The 16,371-nt window shown below is 47.8% G+C and overlaps 1 protein-coding gene across 1 annotated transcript in view; it reads left to right on the top strand.

Moving 5' to 3' along the window:
- Positions 1–15,612, top strand: part of NEURL1B (neuralized E3 ubiquitin protein ligase 1B) — a 126,583-nt gene extending 110,971 nt beyond the window's left edge. The window contains exons 2-5 of the mRNA XM_010002075.1: positions 9,515–10,075; positions 12,564–13,271; positions 14,206–14,331; positions 15,368–15,612. Of these exons, the coding sequence (XP_010000377.1) occupies positions 9,515–10,075; positions 12,564–13,271; positions 14,206–14,331; positions 15,368–15,612 (1,640 nt within the window). The remainder of the gene's footprint in view (positions 1–9,514; positions 10,076–12,563; positions 13,272–14,205; positions 14,332–15,367) is intronic.
- Positions 15,613–16,371: the final 759 nt, after the last annotated feature.

Genomic DNA, 16,371 nt, shown 5'->3' with positions numbered 1-16,371 from the left:
AAACCCTGTATTGAAACTATGGGATGGAATAAATTTGCTGCTCAGAGGATATTCCAAGGGAATGCATTTCATTCTCCAATTTCATTAAAAGCCATTAACATTGGAATGACATGGTCACTATTTATAAATCCCCAGTGCAGATGAATTGGTACAGCTGGTCAGAAGAAAAGAGGTTCAATGGAAACAGGGAGTCTATTTGCATTAATGGTTGTTACATGCTCCTCTGGCAGTGAGGGGAGCAGGTGAGGGCATGGACCATTTCAATGTCAGTGATTACACCACTCACATGTTCTTGTAACTCTTCAACAAATCACCGTCATGATTGGAAAAGGAAAACACTGTTTCAGAAGGATGATATTTAAACCCAAAGCTTTACTCTGAAAAACAATCCTGAGCTGTTTATACCGTCTGTAGGGGAAAAGTTGTCTTGGAAGTTAAGAATTAATCAATGGAGAGGAATTGGGAGCAAGGAGACAAACCAAGATTCATTTTTTAATCTATGAAAAATACTCTTAAGTAGGATTGTGACTGACCAGGAACATGGAATGGGTCTCGCACAGCCACAACTACGGGGTCCTTCCCTGTCTGAAAGTAAGAGCCACATGGTGACCTCGAGCCTCAAGGGACCTAATACAGCAGATTTTGGGGGTCCCTTGGGTTGCTCTTAGGCTGTGTCTGTGATCTCAGCTGCAGCAGAGAATGCTGCTGGCCTGGAGCAGGGAGGAAGGGATCTTTGTGACAGACCCCAGTGGCACAATAGCCTATAAAATTAAGAATATCTCTATGTCTTTCTTGATGCCATGAAAATCTGTATTAGTCCCATGCTGTAGAGCACTGAAACCACTGAAGACAAAGTCCTTCTCTAATGAGTGTAGGAGCAGTCACTAGGGAAAAAGGTGCCTTGACACATGTACTATGGGACTGTCCTTGAGTGAGGTTGTGGTAAAAGGGAATGCACAATTAAAATGGCACTTGACATAACAGCAAAGCCACTGTTGAAATGGGATCTTTGGATGCTGGCCTTCTAAGTTGGGTTCAACTTGCAGTGAGCACAATGCACTTGACTTAACAAAATTTCTGCATCAAAAGATGGTAGTGGGTTTTAGACCTGCCCAAAGTAACAGCCTTTAAAAAAAAGACAGTTTAACATTGTAAATCCATGAAAATTGGACCCATATTTCTGTATGAATTTACAGTAAATCAAAGCAGAACCCCAAAGCCCAGAGAACATGAGGGATTTTGTCCACATCTCTCCTCTTCTTCCATCTTTGGGTTTCCAGCTGAGCTAATTCCTCCAGAGCAGTCTTTTCAGCCTATAGAGCTCTCTGCTTTATGCTTTATTGTCTGTTTTAGAAAACAATGAAAATAATAAATCACAAGAAAATGTATTTTAATCACTGACTGACAAGCTGAGCGTTTAGGTTTGGAAAATATTTAATCTCCCAACCTAGCAGTCCTCAGAAACCATTTGTGGAGTTGGTTAAGCAGATGACAACTTACTACTACTGCTCATTGCTTTTGATCACTTCCCAAAACTGTGCTATGGACTCTTGAGTTTAGAACCAGAAGATAAAGTGAGCTGAGCAGCCCTCTGCTCTCTCCAAGTTAAACTTAACTTTCTAAAAAACATAATACATCAAGTAAGAGGCACAGGTTTGCTCTCCTGGTGTGTGAAATCACGTGTTGCATATGCAGCCCATTAGCAAGAACATAGTCCAAAAATTCCCAGTAAGAGCTATAGTAAGAGTGGCTGATTGATTCTTTTTGACAAGCTGTTTTTGTCTTTAGCCAGTAGCCAAAAGTTTCATCTAGTTTTGCATCCCATATTTTATGACTTTCAAATCCCTGACATCATTCAGAGCTCTTTGGCTCCCGAGCGTGGCCTTCTGACTGACTCCAGCCAGTGGACTTGGGTGTCGAGGCCACGGAGCGGATTACAATGAGCTGCACCATGTCCAAGGCTCCTCATCTGTCATGCAGCTGCTTTCATTGCACCAAAAGGCTTCAGCAGGGATTATGGCATGAACCCTGCCTTTGCTCCATCCCTCTCCCACTCACTCTTGCTCCCTCTCTCATTAACCAATTCTAAGAATTTGTTACTAGAGTTGCAGAGTCATTGACCCAGATTCACTAATAACATGGGGGAGAGGAGATTTTCCCCCCCCCCATGCTTAATCGTTGACTTCTGTGCATTCTTAGTGCTATTTATATGCAGGAGAACTGAAGACCTGTAATAAAGATGGAGCCAACTTTGCAGCAAAATTCATGCATGAAGACAGTGAGAGGCACAACAGGAGACAGACAGGGAACAGGGAGACGGAGGTGAGCGTAGGTGGACTTACCTATTCTTGCAGACCCAGTGGTAGGATTTTGATGGCTGACCCTGATTCCAGAGCCTGATCCACAAGACCATATTGGTTTAGGCCAAAGCACCCCACTTTGTTCTGAAAATGCCTCACCATCGAAGTCATGCACTGGCTTTCTTTGTGTCAAGTTTGAGTTCATTTACCACCAGAGCATAGTTTCTTGGCTGCACAAGGAAATAAACTCCTGAGATGAAATAGTATGTTTCCTTTTTTTTTTTCTTCTGGACTGGGTAATTGTATTCCGTGGGGTTTTTTCAGTTTAAATTGTCTTTCATTTGCACATGACAAAAGGAGTTGTTTCATTAAACCAAATTAAAATGCATGGTCAGGCTAAGGGCAAAACATCTTGGCCTAGAGGGGTAAAAAAAAAAAGAAAAAGAAAAAAAGAAAAGCAGGCAATACAAAGGTCTGAGAACTTTTAAAAGTGCAAGATACAAGAAGACTTTTCAGTGTGTTCTTGTGGTAGGTAGGCAGAAAGATAAAGAGACATGAAGACCTATGAAAAGAAACAGAGGTATCAACAGGAATGCAGAAGTGTTCAGTCACTGTTTACAGGTGGAAGGAGGCTGGGGAGGGCTTGAAGATGTGCCCACATTTCCAAAAAGCAAAGTCAAGCAGATGGTCTGGAAGTGGGTTGGGAGGGTCTTCCTGCCTGATCTGGGAGAGCGCTGGCTCTCCTCAGGCTTCAGAGCTCTGTGATCACTTCTAGATCATGGAAGATTTGCTGTTGGCACTTTTCATCCTTGGAGGAAACCTTCTGTCGTGGTTTATTTTCTACTTTGAGCCAGCTGGTCGATCTTGGAGAGACACATTGGTGTTTCAGCTGTACTTTCTGTCTTTTGGCTCCATTGCTGGTGTCGTGATGTTCAGTTAACCAGGAGAGCTGAGCCCTTGCGTTGGCTTTCCTGTCATGGCAACAATTCCTTTAAATGATGTGGTTGAACTTTGCATTTGTATGAGCTCCGAGCTGCAAGGAAAGGCTTACTTTGAAAGGACCAGGGATGCAGGAGCTCATTTCCTGAGGGCATGGAGGGAGACAGGAGATGGAGCAGGTTGGAAAATACTGTATTACTGGAATTGTTGGCGTTTGCTGGTTTGAGAAAAGGATCAGAACAGTGGATTTTGCCTAATGCTGTTGGCAAATACCTCTCTGCTTTCATGGAGGAATGCCTGGAAGAGCAGGATAAATGTGTCATTAGTCTCTGCCTAGAAAATAATGGATTTTAGCTTTTGTTTTTTTTTTAATCCCCCATAAAGTGTTTGGTTTCAAGCATTAGCCACAAAAGGGAGAGGGTTTTCTCACTTGAAAATCCTCTTGGAGACAGGCATGACTTTAGTTTATGAATTTAATTCAATCCCTGTTCTCTGCCAGGGATTTTTCTAGACCGTTTTCCAATGAAAAATGCTGTGTGTCCATTACATATTTGCATTGAGAGTTACCTCAGTGCCACAACACACCTTTCAATGAAAAAGCAACTTCTGTCTTTACTCCTCCCCTCCTTCCCAAATTAGTCTCTTCAAAAAGATTCACTACAGACTCCTCACTCTCCCTTTAACACCCCAATGTCTGTATCACTATGTCAAATGAACCATGAGGGTTTTTTTAACTCCTTGGAAATTTGTCTCAGGTTAGAGGACTGGGCAGGGAGACCTTTATGTCGAAGCAGGACTCTGGACTGGTCATGTAAACTAAAGGAATTTAAATAGGGGAGATTTATTAATTGTCAAGTTGAGTTTTCCAGATTGAGCCAGCAGGATGTGAGAAAATGAGGCCATTTTTTTTTAGTAGCAGACTTATAGTGGATTTGGTAGCCTAACTCTGCAGATTGACACTGGTGAGTGTGGAACAGGCGACACCGGCGCTTTCCCCAGAGCTCCTTGGCACGTTCTCTGTATATATGGTTTTTTTAAATAAATGTCTAAGCAGTGCACTAAATTTATATGTGAACAGATTTTAATCTCTTTGTTCTCAGAAGATAAGATCGTGTCAGAGCAGAACTCTGTTTCATGTTACTGTTAATGTTTGTGATCTGCAGTAACAGCCCAGCCTGCTTCTTCCAGCCCCGGGCAAGGCTCCAGCCCATGGGCAGCTGCATCATCTCCAGCCATGAAGATGCAGTGGGACTGTGCTGTTGTTGACTTTCAGTCCACAAGGGCCGTCCCTACAAGCCTGTGATCATGCAGTAAACTTGACCATCTTGTCCCCACCTGTTGGGATTTTCCTGCTCCAAAGCAAAAGCCACCTGCCCCCTGTCTCCAGATGCCTCGTTTAATGTTCAACAGGGTTGTTGCAGCAGCTGCGACCCAACTATCTACTGTAATAGGAAGAAGTTCTAATGTTACTGATAAAGCAGCAGCCATAAAGATAAGATGTGGGTGTGTTGGGTGGATTCCCTTTTGCCTGTGCATTGAGCTTTAATGGACAGATTTCAGGCTGCACAGGGCTACCTTTCAGCCTTTTCTCTGAACAGCATGGGGAGACCCTGCTCTGGCTGCATGCTGCAGCACTGTACCTCCCCTGAGCTGGGGATTCCACAGGGTGTTCCCTTGACATCCTTACTTTATCCAGGATGCATCCTTGTTTGGCACCTGGCTGCCCTGTAATTTGCTTGCCTAGTGATCCTGTGTGTCTTTTGTCATGGATTTACTGGAGGGGTCCTCAGGAGAGGGCTGTGTGAGGCAGGGAATGTCTTTTGATGCAGCGATTGTAGAGTTAATACAGACCATGAATTTACCAGTTGCATGTGGGGAAGGCAGTGCCCTCCTCCTCCTCCATCGTAGCTCTCTGCTTTAGCATTGGTCTCCTTGAGCATTATTGTCCTCTCTGTCATTTCAGGGTTTCCATGGTATGATTCCTGCCTAGCTTGCCTGTGCAAGTAATGACAGGATCAATGTGGCTTAAGGTCAACTCTCCAGCTCTGCAGCCTCCTGTATCCCGTGCCCCAGAGAGCAGCAGCCTTGGAGAGAGCTCTTGTTCTGAACTGTGTCTGCTGCTGTTGGTGGGATTATCATGCCATAGCAAACCTGATGCTGTGAACAAATGGGTGAAAAAAAGGTTTATTTTTAGAATTGGAACCATGATAAATATGTGGAATTTGTCCAGGGTCTGCCTGCTGTACCTTTTTGAAATGGAAAGTGCGTGTTTGTTAAAGTCCCCCCTCCAAAGGTCAGCATAACCTAATAAATAAATGTGCTGGCCTTTTGGAAAGCAGGTGAAGTTTCAGATGTATGATAGCAACTAGCAGCTGAGAGCACAGGTCCCTGTAACCTGCATTTATTTCAGGGCAGCCCATGTGGATGGAAGTGCTTCCTTCCAGCCAGGGTTTCTTCTGCAGGTTTCAGAGCCCTACACCATTCTTAATTCTCCAGTACAGCTTTTTCTTCTATTTTCCAGGCTTCATATTTGCTGAAGCTCTAGTTGTGAGTTCAAGGGACTCATGTTGCAAGCATCATGTTTGCGGTTGGTGAGAGTAGAGATGAAAATGGAAAACTCTGGAATAAAAAGCAGAAAAATGCTGGGTGGGACCTGAGGACATCTCTCAGGGGGACCCAGTGGGTTCATGCTTCATTTGATGATCTAGCCAGCCCACTGACATGCTTACAGGGCTCAGAGATTGAAGTGTTTGAGAATGTTACATTCTTTAATCCTTTTAGCTTCCTGCAAGGTGGAGGAATGCTATTGCTCTCTCTTATGCAGGGAAGTGAGGCATGAAGAGAAGAAATTACCTGCTCAAGGCATTGTAGGAATCTCATAGCTAAAAAAAAAATAAGAAAAAGAGTTGGCATAGCTCTTAGCTGCCTGTCATGGCAGCAGGCACCTTTGGGCAGGGTGGCATCTCTGCCACGAGCTTGGCTGTCATTATTCCACTGACAGGCTTTTGGATGGGAAAGCACAGCCAGGAGAGGGGAGGGTTTGGAGAAACAGGAGAGGGACTGAAATGTGATCCAGACTACAGAACTGGGGCAATTCAAAGGCACAAACATCCTGCTGAGCTTGCCTAGTCCCCTTCAGTACATAATGAGTAAAGCACACGCCCAAGCTCAGCTTCAGGCATGTTTTGGTGGGAAAGCTCTGCCTCCCCTGCCTTGGGTTATGTCAGGCTTTATTCCTGGTGGAACCGGCAGGTGTTCATGTGAGGGGGGAACGGCTTCTAAATAAATGATCCTTTCATTTCCTTCTGGAGACTTTCCTATTGTTTAGCCACAATATGCTTTCCTGTTTTTTTTTAAAAAAAAAAAACAAAACATAAAAAAGAACCAGACCCTGGTCCCTAGGTTCCTCTCTGGCAGAGAGGACCCAGAGCTGCGTTTGAAGTGGGTGCCCATGTCCCTGCTCTTCCGTCCCTCGCGCTGCTGTCACGGCCGCTCCCGCCTCCGTCCAAAAGCAGCGTGAGAAATCCTGGCCTGGGAGCTGGGCTGGAGGGCATCACATCCCACCGGGCTCTGTGTGTTCTCCAGCAGGGCCATGTGGGAGGAAAGCTGATGCTGCATATGAGGTAGAAAGCAGGAGATTCTTGTGATAATGGAGAGGACAAAAGCTCTCTTCCCTTCTTCCTCCTGGCTGACACCGGGACGTTGAGGCCAGGACACTTGCTTTCACAGGGCAGGTTTTTTTAACAACTTTAGAAAAAAAATTGCAGCTCAGTGGGCCATAAAACAAGGGCTTCTCTACACAGCGAGGCTTTTGCCCTGTGTGGAAGCAGCACTGAGCCCACCGGGTCCTGCAGGAGCTCCTCAGAGCCTGTCCCAGCAGCACCTGTCCATGGCTTTGCTTAACTCCCATCCCAGCTGAATGGCACAAAAGCTTTGTGAATCCAGATGAAAAATGGGAACCCAGTGTAGGAAAGTGTGGCTGGGAGAGGATTCACCCCTCATTGCCTGAGGCTACTTGACCAGCACTGTGTGCTGGCTGGGTTTGTGCCACTGTGCCTCTCTCTGCTGAGGAAACCCCAAACGGTATTTCTTCTGCAGCAGCATCATTTGTCAGGAGTGTTTGTAGGCAGACACATGGAGCAGCACCCACATGAGCAGCAGGGTGGGTCTGTGCTGAAAGCAGCCATCTTCTGCATTTTAGCTCTTTGGGAGGCAAGAAATGAGATTTCTCCTGGGGCTGTCCAAGAGAAATACCCTTATCTCTTGCCAGTATGGCCAGGACTGACCCCACAGAGCAAGGGAAGGCCCCACAGACCCTCCCATGCTGTGAGAGCCCCACGGGGAGCCTGGCCTGTGGTGCTGCTGGCAGCACAAGGGCTGTGCTGAGCGGGAGGACTATCCCGAGGGAATCTGACAACCAGGGGAGCTTCTTTCCTCAACATCTCCCCCAGCTCTGCCTTTTTAGCCCTGGCATGGAAATGGGAAACCCCACCTGGTGTAAGAGCAAGGATGTATTTATTTACAGGATTAACTATTACCTTGTGCTATGCAACAATTGTCACGTGCAGGGTGAAGGAAGAGATACAAAAGACCTTTTGTTCAGCCACTGTGTTTATCTGTCACAATTTAGGACTGACCTTTTTTCTTGATACAAACAGGAGCTCTTTGCCTTTGTAGCTCTTTGTCTCCTGTTGCAGAGACCTGATTCCAAGGACTAATCCTTTGTTCAGATCTTACCTCTGACCCCTGTTCTCTTGCAATTGCTTAGAGCCTCTGTCAGTTCAGACACAAATGCAAGTCCCAGCCTCTTGCTGCCCTACCTGGTAGAGTTCTGCTTACAAAAAAGGTGTCACAACTGCAGCTCTCCTACCAGCTTTCCTGGCTGAGCTCCCAGTGTCTTCTGGTGTTTCCTTCCACAAGAGGAAAGCATGAGAAAGTCCTTCCCTTGTCTTGAAGAGGGACAGGGAGGAAGCAGCTTGAAGAAAGGGGCAGGCAGTCAGCTTCTAAAGCTTCATAAGTGGGAAAAGATTTCAAAATAAATGTGTGCATGTGATGTGGTTTTATATTTAACAGGATGATTTTGAGCAGCCAGGATGCCTTCCATTTTTGCTTTAAAAATCTACAAAGCCAGGTGCAAAGAGTAGGAGATGTGGGGTGGGTGGGAAATGGGGAGACTGGAGTGCCTTTAGCACTGTGGTGGTAGTAACAGGAGCCCTGGTCCTGGAGCAGGACCCCATGTGTTCAAGAATATGCAAAAAAGATTGTCTCCACCTCAAGGAACTTACAGATAAGGTTTAAGATTAAAAGTTGGGCTTTTTAAATTTCTGCTTCATGCTTGTGTGAACTTCACTTTAGGCCTAAAATCTGCTTTTCTTGAAGTTGGTCTTGAAATTGTTATTGACTTTAAATGCTGCAAGATCTCGCCCATAAATTCTCCTTCTCCCATCTGTAAAACGAGGATGGCAGGATTTCTGTGCCATCTGTGGTGCTGTGAAGCTGCAAACAATCATCATTTATAAAGTGCTTTGAGCTCAAATGGGAGGTTCTGTGTAAAGGCAAGGCTTTGTGGGATGAAATATTCTTTAATGTGCTAGTTGCATCTGATAGCTGAACCAGGGGCTAGGTTGAAAGTTTTCAAAGAAAGATCTGGTGATGCAGAGGTAGTGCTCCAGCTGCTAAATGTCTTGGTTTATTTGTGTTGTCCCAGCTACTAAATGTCATGGTTTATTTGCGTTGTTGAAAAGCTTCTGTTCATTATTAGAAAATTAAGGGGCAGAGAAGCCAGTGGTAGCATGTCCTCAAAAAATCAGTATCCTGCATCTGCATTCATCTCAAGCATCTCTGATCTTAACAGCCCTGGTTCTCAGAGATGGTGTGACTCTGGCCACCAGCTGGTGATTTAACAGTACATGTGTTGTAAATAGGAAACTGGGAGCCACAGTCACGAGTGTTAAGCCTTTCCGCGTGCAATAGGATGCATCTGATGGGAAAAAAAGGATGTTCATTTTCATCCAGCTTTGCAGGGTGCAGGAGGGCAGCTGCCTAACCTTTGCCCCAAGAGCCACATTCACTTTTTATTTGCATAAAGCTGAGGGCCAAAGTGGTACAACAAAGAGCAGGCTGTGGCCAAGCACAACATTTTGAGGTGAAATAGTGTGGTTCCCAGCGAGTTGTGCAGCGCGTGCTTGGCAAGCCAGGCGCAGTTGCCCCGGCTGAGCTAACACAGGGCTCAGGTCAAGCCCTGCTGATGGAGCTTCTGGTCTCTCTTTTTGCAGACACAAGCCACCAGACCCGCTCAGTCTCCAGCCGCCCCTACTACAGTTTGCCCAACAGCAGCCATGAGAGACGTTCGGTTCTCACCGTCACGGAGCCGCCGCGTTTCCACTCCCAAGCCAAAGGCAAGAACGTGCGCCTGGACGCTCATTCCCGCAAGGCCACGCGGAGGAACAGTTTCTGCAATGGGGTCACCTTCACCAACAGGCCCATCCATCTCTACGAGAAGGTCAGGCTGAAGCTGGTGGCTGTGCACCATGGCTGGAGCGGGGCCCTGCGCTTCGGCTTCACCATTCACGACCCATCGCAGATGAGCTCTGAGGAGATACCAAAGTACGCCTGCCCGGACCTGGTGACCCGACCTGGATACTGGGCCAAGGCTTTGCCAGAGAGGTTTGCTGTGAGAGACAATATCTTGGCCTTCTGGGTTGACCGTCATGGGAGAGTCTTCTATAGTATTAATGATGAGGAGCCAATATTGTTTCACTGTGGTATTAAGGTTTCTGGTCCTCTCTGGGCACTCATAGATGTCTATGGAATTACCCATGAAGTGCAAATACTAGGTAAGTGTGTGTTTTGGCATCTTGCTTGCTCTTCTAGTTGCTTTTTCCACAGAGGCATGATCATCTAGAAAAGATGCATGATCTATCTGGTTGATAATTTCTATGAGACACTTAAAAAACTCAGTTAATATTGGTTTTATACCTCAAGTGAACAGTTATTTTTCTTTGCCTGCAGTGGGTATCCAGAAAGTAATATATTTCAGAGGTGTTAGTGATGGAAAGTCTGTGGCTGTCTCAAGGGATAAATGGAAATCTTTACATGTAACTTTACCCAGCCTTTTCTGAGCTAGATGTGCTGCTATGGCGTGGAAAAACATGGTGCTGCTTTACAGCAAGGTCCCAGGGACTGAGCAAAGGCAGACAGTTCTTCCCCTGTTCTTTCCCAGCTCCTGGTTACTGCCAGTCCACTGGAAAACTACCACCTATTTCCCAAGAGTTTCCTGGCACCCTTCCCCACAGCCCCTCTTTAGGCTGGCAGTGTAACAAGCTGTGTTTGCAGACCTAACCCAGCTGACCCTTCCCTTACACATGGGCATCACTGTGTGTCTGCAAAGCACCGGCCGTGGCTCAACAGCTCAAGTGTGATGAGAGAATGTAGTGTGAGCTCCTGTGGGCTTCGGGATCCCTGCCAGTCCCTGCCACATCTGCTCCCACCCCCATGCAGATCTCTGTGTTTAGGTGGTGCCTGGCTGATTTACAGGCATCATCCTTGAGGAGGGCTGCAGGAGGGGATGTTCCCATTAGCAAATGGGACTAGATGATTAGCATCGTGGACTAGATGATCTTTTGAGGTCCCTTCCAACCCCTAGGATTCTATGAAATGGAGCCGATTGCCATGGAATGACTTTCACTTCATGACTTTTACGGCATTGAAATTTCAAAGGAATTCGGTGTTAGATGGAGTGTTTTGAACTAGTCCACACCACAGGGAATCCTTTTAAAATACAAGCGTGTTGCCCTTTCCTGGAGGCTCCTAGGAGCTGATTGAGTTTTAACAGCCAAGCTGAGCTGCACCTGCTGGAGGGGCTGGTGCCTCACACTGGTGTGGTATCCTCATACTGAACAGACACCAGTGTTAAACTGTGAAATGGTTAGTCCAGTGAGCAGGCAGCTCCATCACACATTCTTCTGAATGGTACCAATTATTTTACAGCTGAAAGGCTACACATAACACTCTGCTGTGCCTGCTCTGCCTCAAATGTGTAATTAAACCTTACCAGTACCTTATCCTGTAATTGCAGCTGTGATGCCCTCCAGCCTCTGGTGCTACCAGAGAGGTGAAGGAGCATTTGCTACATTGGCTAGTGCAACTGCTTCACCAGAGTAGTCTTCCTTCCTCATTAGATTATAGTTAGAAGAATGAAATGCAGCTTATTTCTGCCCCCACCCCTAATCCTGACCATGGCATCCAACTGTGCTGATTTTTTAATCATAGTACTAAGGCCCACAAACTGCCCCAGGAATCAGGGCAATGCTCAGCTACCTCAGGCATCAAGGAACACAGCCTCTTTTCTACAGATGTGGTGGTGTCAGAGCAAACATGTTTGTTTCTCTGTTTCTTTCTCCCAAAATTTTGCAAGTTGAGAAAACTGTGAAATACAGATGCACAAAATGCATCTTTTAGCATCATAAAGCTTGGATGCTCTGTGGGAGCATTTCTTGCCAGATAGCCTGTGCTTGCTAGAAGCAGCTGGTCCAGCTATCAGCCTAGAGCAGTGGCCTCTCCTGCATGGGCTTCTGAGCAGGAGCAGCCTCTGGGACAGATTTGGGTGGTTTTCCTTCATTGGTAAAAGCCTGGTGATTTTTCTCCTACAAGGAGCATGCAGAGTGGGTGCTTTGATGCTTCTCTCCTCTCCATCTTTGGGAAGACCAAGAGTCTGCTCCATTCACACACACCTTTAACTTTAATGTGCTTTGACTTTGCTTGGCTGGTTAATGCCTTATGTTTAGAGTGAAGTGTCCAAGCTACCCCAGATAGTGCTGGTGGTAGAAGTAAGCACTCCCAAACCTCCCCACACCTTTAAATCACACCCTGGCCTGGCATGGCCTTTGTGAAAATCTGGGAAATTAATTAAGATTCTGCAATTGTGACTTTCCCTTTGCTGTGAAAGGGGAAAATAAGTCTCTCTGTAAAAATCTTCTTTGTTAACACCACAGCAAGTAGCTTTTGTGACAAGCTCTCAATTCACAATCTCTGCAGTGGTGTTAACACCCCTGAGATACGAGGCTTGAAATCTTCTTGTAAAGTGGCCTCATTTGGTCACACCTGTGCCAGGACACCTCACAGCTGTAAGTCAATGACAAGGAGTGTGAAAGGAATATCTGTTGATGCTTGTGCATTAGGGGTTGAAGTCCTGCTAGTTTTTCCCTTGTTTTTCCATTCAGAGGAACAGGATTCAGATAGGCTGAAATAATAACAATAGTAACCCTAAAAATAGGGAATTAGATCTTGACTCTAATGTCCCTTATCACTGGGTTTACCTCACAGACAGCATGTTTGCAGAGACCATGACCACTGCCCGGCTCAGCACTGCCCGGCTCGGCACTTGCCTTCCGCAGAGCAGCCACGATTCTGCCAACTTCAATAACAACGAACTGGAGAATAACCAAGTGGTAGCCAAAATTGCAAACCTAAACCTGAGCCGGGTTCCAGGGCTGGCGACAGACAACCACATCATCCCCTGCTGCCCAAACCGGCGGCAGCGTGCCCAGGGGGTCCCAGCCTTCCTGGACACTGACCTGCGATTCCACCCCACCCGTGGACCTGACATCACGTTTTCTCAGGACCGGATGGTTGCCTGTACCAACTGGCAAGAAAGCAATAGGACTTTGGTGTTTTCTGACCGACCTTTGCACATTGGTGAAAGCCTCTTTGTGGAAGTAGGACATCTTGGGTTGCCGTATTATGGGGCCCTTTCATTTGGCATCACTTCTTGTGATCCAAGTACTTTACGGACAAACGAGCTCCCAGCAGATCCAGACTTTCTCTTGGACCGCAAGGAATACTGGGTGGTTTACCGAGCGTTCCCGGTCCTCAACAGTGGGGACATTCTCAGTTTCATGGTCTTGCCGAATGGAGAGGTGCACCACGGGGTGAACGGAGCCAGCCGAGGAATGCTCATGTGCGTGGACACCTCACAGTCTCTCTGGGTGTTTTTTACAATCCATGGTGTAATCAACCAGCTCAAAATACTGGGTAAGTGCAACCAAAAGAAATTATAGTGGGAGCACCTTCCTGGTGAAGTTTCCTGGGCCAGAACGGGAGCACTTGCAGTGTTGCCTTTAGCGGGTGGTCACCAATGTGAAGAAGCAGCTCCTGATCTCACCTTGTGTTTGCAAACACGAGTGAGTGAGGCACAGTAGCTGTCACATAGATGTATGCAGCCCATGTAAGTCCCCAAGAAAAGGATGAGACTTGAGACAGAAAATAAGCAGCAGGTCATAGGGAGTCAGGGATGGCTGGGGGGGCACAGCTTGTTTTCAGAGGGTTTGTTTTTAAAAGGGATTATTTATAAATAGGTATTAAACTCCTGCCTTGGTAAAGGCAATGATTTTTGTGGGTGAGGCTCTGGTTTAAGCTCATGTGTTGCTGATGGACAGTAATCACTCCCCAAGTACTTCCACAGCTCAGTTATCAGATGTCACTTTGATCTATTGCTTGTGACCAGTTACAGTGCTGCTCCTTTTCTTTTGTTAAGGATTCTGTCATAAAAGCAGATGTTGATGACTTTGTAAAGCAGGTTTTTCTCATTTAAAGCAATGCCCTTTCCCAGCTGCCCCTGATCTGGCCGTGAGACAGTGACAGCTTGGGGCAGCTGCTGCTGGAGGGATCAGGACAGCAGGGAAGTGACTTTACACCCCAAATGCTGGCTGCCAGATAACCTCCTGCTTGCCTTGCCAAAGCACCTAACAGAAGTTATACAATGGCATAGCAAGGTCCAGGCCCTGAAAGTGACATCCAAAATTACACACCTATATAGTTACTAAGGGACAGCACTAAAAAGCTGGACCTCACCCTAAAGCACCCTGTGCATGCAGGGTGGGAGCGACTTACTGGGTGGAGGGGACGTTTAGCTGAGGTTCAGCTCTCTGTGGCCCCATGGGGGCTCAGCTCTCTCCTGTGTTTGCAGGCACTGTGCAGTCCAGCCCAGTGACCGTCTCTCCCTCAGGATCCCCCAGTGGTTCGCAGTACGACAGTGACTCAGACATGGCCTTCAGTGTCAACAGGTCGTCATCTGCTTCGGAGTCGTCACTCGGTAAGGAGAGCCCAGCCCTTGGCACCCAGCTGTGCCAGGACAGGAGTCTGGGCAGAGAGATGCTGCTGGGGCTCTGCAAGCAGCAGGGCAGGGTTAGGGGGAAGATGTTAACATCTCCTGCAAGGCCAACAGCAATAATTGGAAGAAAACACAAAGCAGCAGGAAGCTTTTCAGGGCCTCAGGAAAGACTTCCCATTTTTTAAGTCTGTCTAATGAAGGTGTTCCCTGCAGACCTGCCCTTGCTGCAGTAGCAGGGGCTGTGGTGCCATGTCTGGGGGTCTTACACCCCCCCAGACCACTGCTTTTTGCACTGCTAGGGCCCTGCTGCCAGAAGGATGCCCACACAACTGCTCACATGTCTGTGCCTGGGCAGATGGCCCTGAGTGCCCTGCCAAGTGCCATCCCTGGCCCCTGCTCTGCTGTGCAGTGTCCACAGCTGCCTGGCATGGCCAGCAGGATGCAGGACCACCTTGTGTGGAGCTCACCTTCTTCAGGGGCTCTGTGCACCCAAACCATGAAGCAGGTGTGTAAAATGACAGCCCTGGCTGGGGAAGCCCAGGCGAGCTGTGCTTGCCCATCCAAGGGGCAATGGATGCAAACTGGAGCATGGGAGGTTCCATATGAATATCAGGAAGAACTTTGTTCCTGTGAGAGTGACAGAGCCCTGGGACAGGCTGCCCAGAGAGGTTGTGGAGTCTCCTTCACTGGAGACATTCAAAACCCCCCTGGACACGTTCCTGTGTGATGTGCTCTGGGTGACCCCGCTCTGGCAGAGGGGTTGGACTAGATGATCTTTCGAGGTGCCTTCCAACCCCTAGGATTCTGTGATTCTGTGATCTGTAGAAAAGGGCTCTGCCTGGAGCTGTCCCTGTGCTGCCACTTAGGATTTGCTGCAATCTGTGTGGCCAGTGAACCAGGCAATGACTTAAGGAAGGAAGAGCCATAAAAACTGACTTGAATGTGTGCACGTTGTACACTGTCAGGTTCATACCAACCTGGTGACTAAATTATCTCATTGCTTCCTCCTCTTTTGCAGTGACTGCTCCCAGCTCCCCTCTGAGCCCCCCCATCTCTCCTGTCTTCCCCCCTCCAGAGCCATCAAGCAGCAAGAATGGGGAATGCACCGTCTGCTTTGACAGCGAGGTGGACACGGTGATCTACACCTGCGGACACATGTGCCTCTGCAACACCTGTGGTCTTAAGCTGAAGAAGCAGCTCAACGCCTGCTGCCCGATCTGCCGACGGGTCATCAAAGATGTTATTAAAATATACCGTCCCTAGCGCCCGGCGGGGGCGGCAGGAAGGGGCAGCGCCGCTAGCAGTAACCATGCCTTTCCGTCCCTGCTTATGGGTTATCGTGCTGGTCAGTCGTTATCAAGTGGCTCGTTATCTGTGTTTCCTTATTTGACTGGTAGGGCACAATTCAGGGATAAATTGAGCTGAGGATCATTTGGGGCCCCAAGGCACGGCTGCCGTGCCAGGCAGGCTGTGTGTCCGTGGGCGAATCCAGGGAATCGCGGCCTGGACCCGACCCAGATGCAAATGAGAAATTTCCTGTGCAAAGGCTCGTTTTTTCCTCCTCCTCCTGCAGAGGAGGCTGGCTGTGGTGCAGGTTGGGAAAGGGAGGTTGCCACTTGGTCACTGGCAGGTGCCACTGGGCTTCCCGGCCCCTGCTGCTGGGTGCTCGCGCTGTGGTGGGACAAAATTAAGACAAGGCCCAACTGGGGAGGGTTCAAAGTGGACAAAACTGATTTGGAAATGTCGTGTTCATCTGTGAAAGGGGAACTAGCTAAGGCCAAAATAGTAGCTCAGCCAGATTCTCACTCGTTTGGGTTCCAGGTTTCTGTGGCATGTGGAGAAGCTGGTCTGGTCTTAGATAAAGCAGCTTTTACTTTCTGTGGCAGAGCAGGGACTTTGAGCGAGGGAAGCTGAGACCTGGGGAGCAGCCATAGGGTGGCAGTGAGGAGCATGAGGCCACCGAGAGCCCCAGCCACCCCGACGGCTGCTGCAGGGAGGGGGGAGCAGCAGCGAAGGGGCGGG

The sequence above is a fragment of the Chaetura pelagica genome, unplaced genomic scaffold, assembly GCF_000747805.2.
Source record: "Chaetura pelagica isolate M959 unplaced genomic scaffold, ChaPel_1.0 scaffold356, whole genome shotgun sequence".
Taxonomy (NCBI): Eukaryota; Metazoa; Chordata; class Aves; order Apodiformes; family Apodidae; genus Chaetura; species Chaetura pelagica.
The sequence above is the reverse complement of the archived record's forward strand: the minus strand, read 5'-3'. Positions and strand labels throughout refer to the sequence as shown.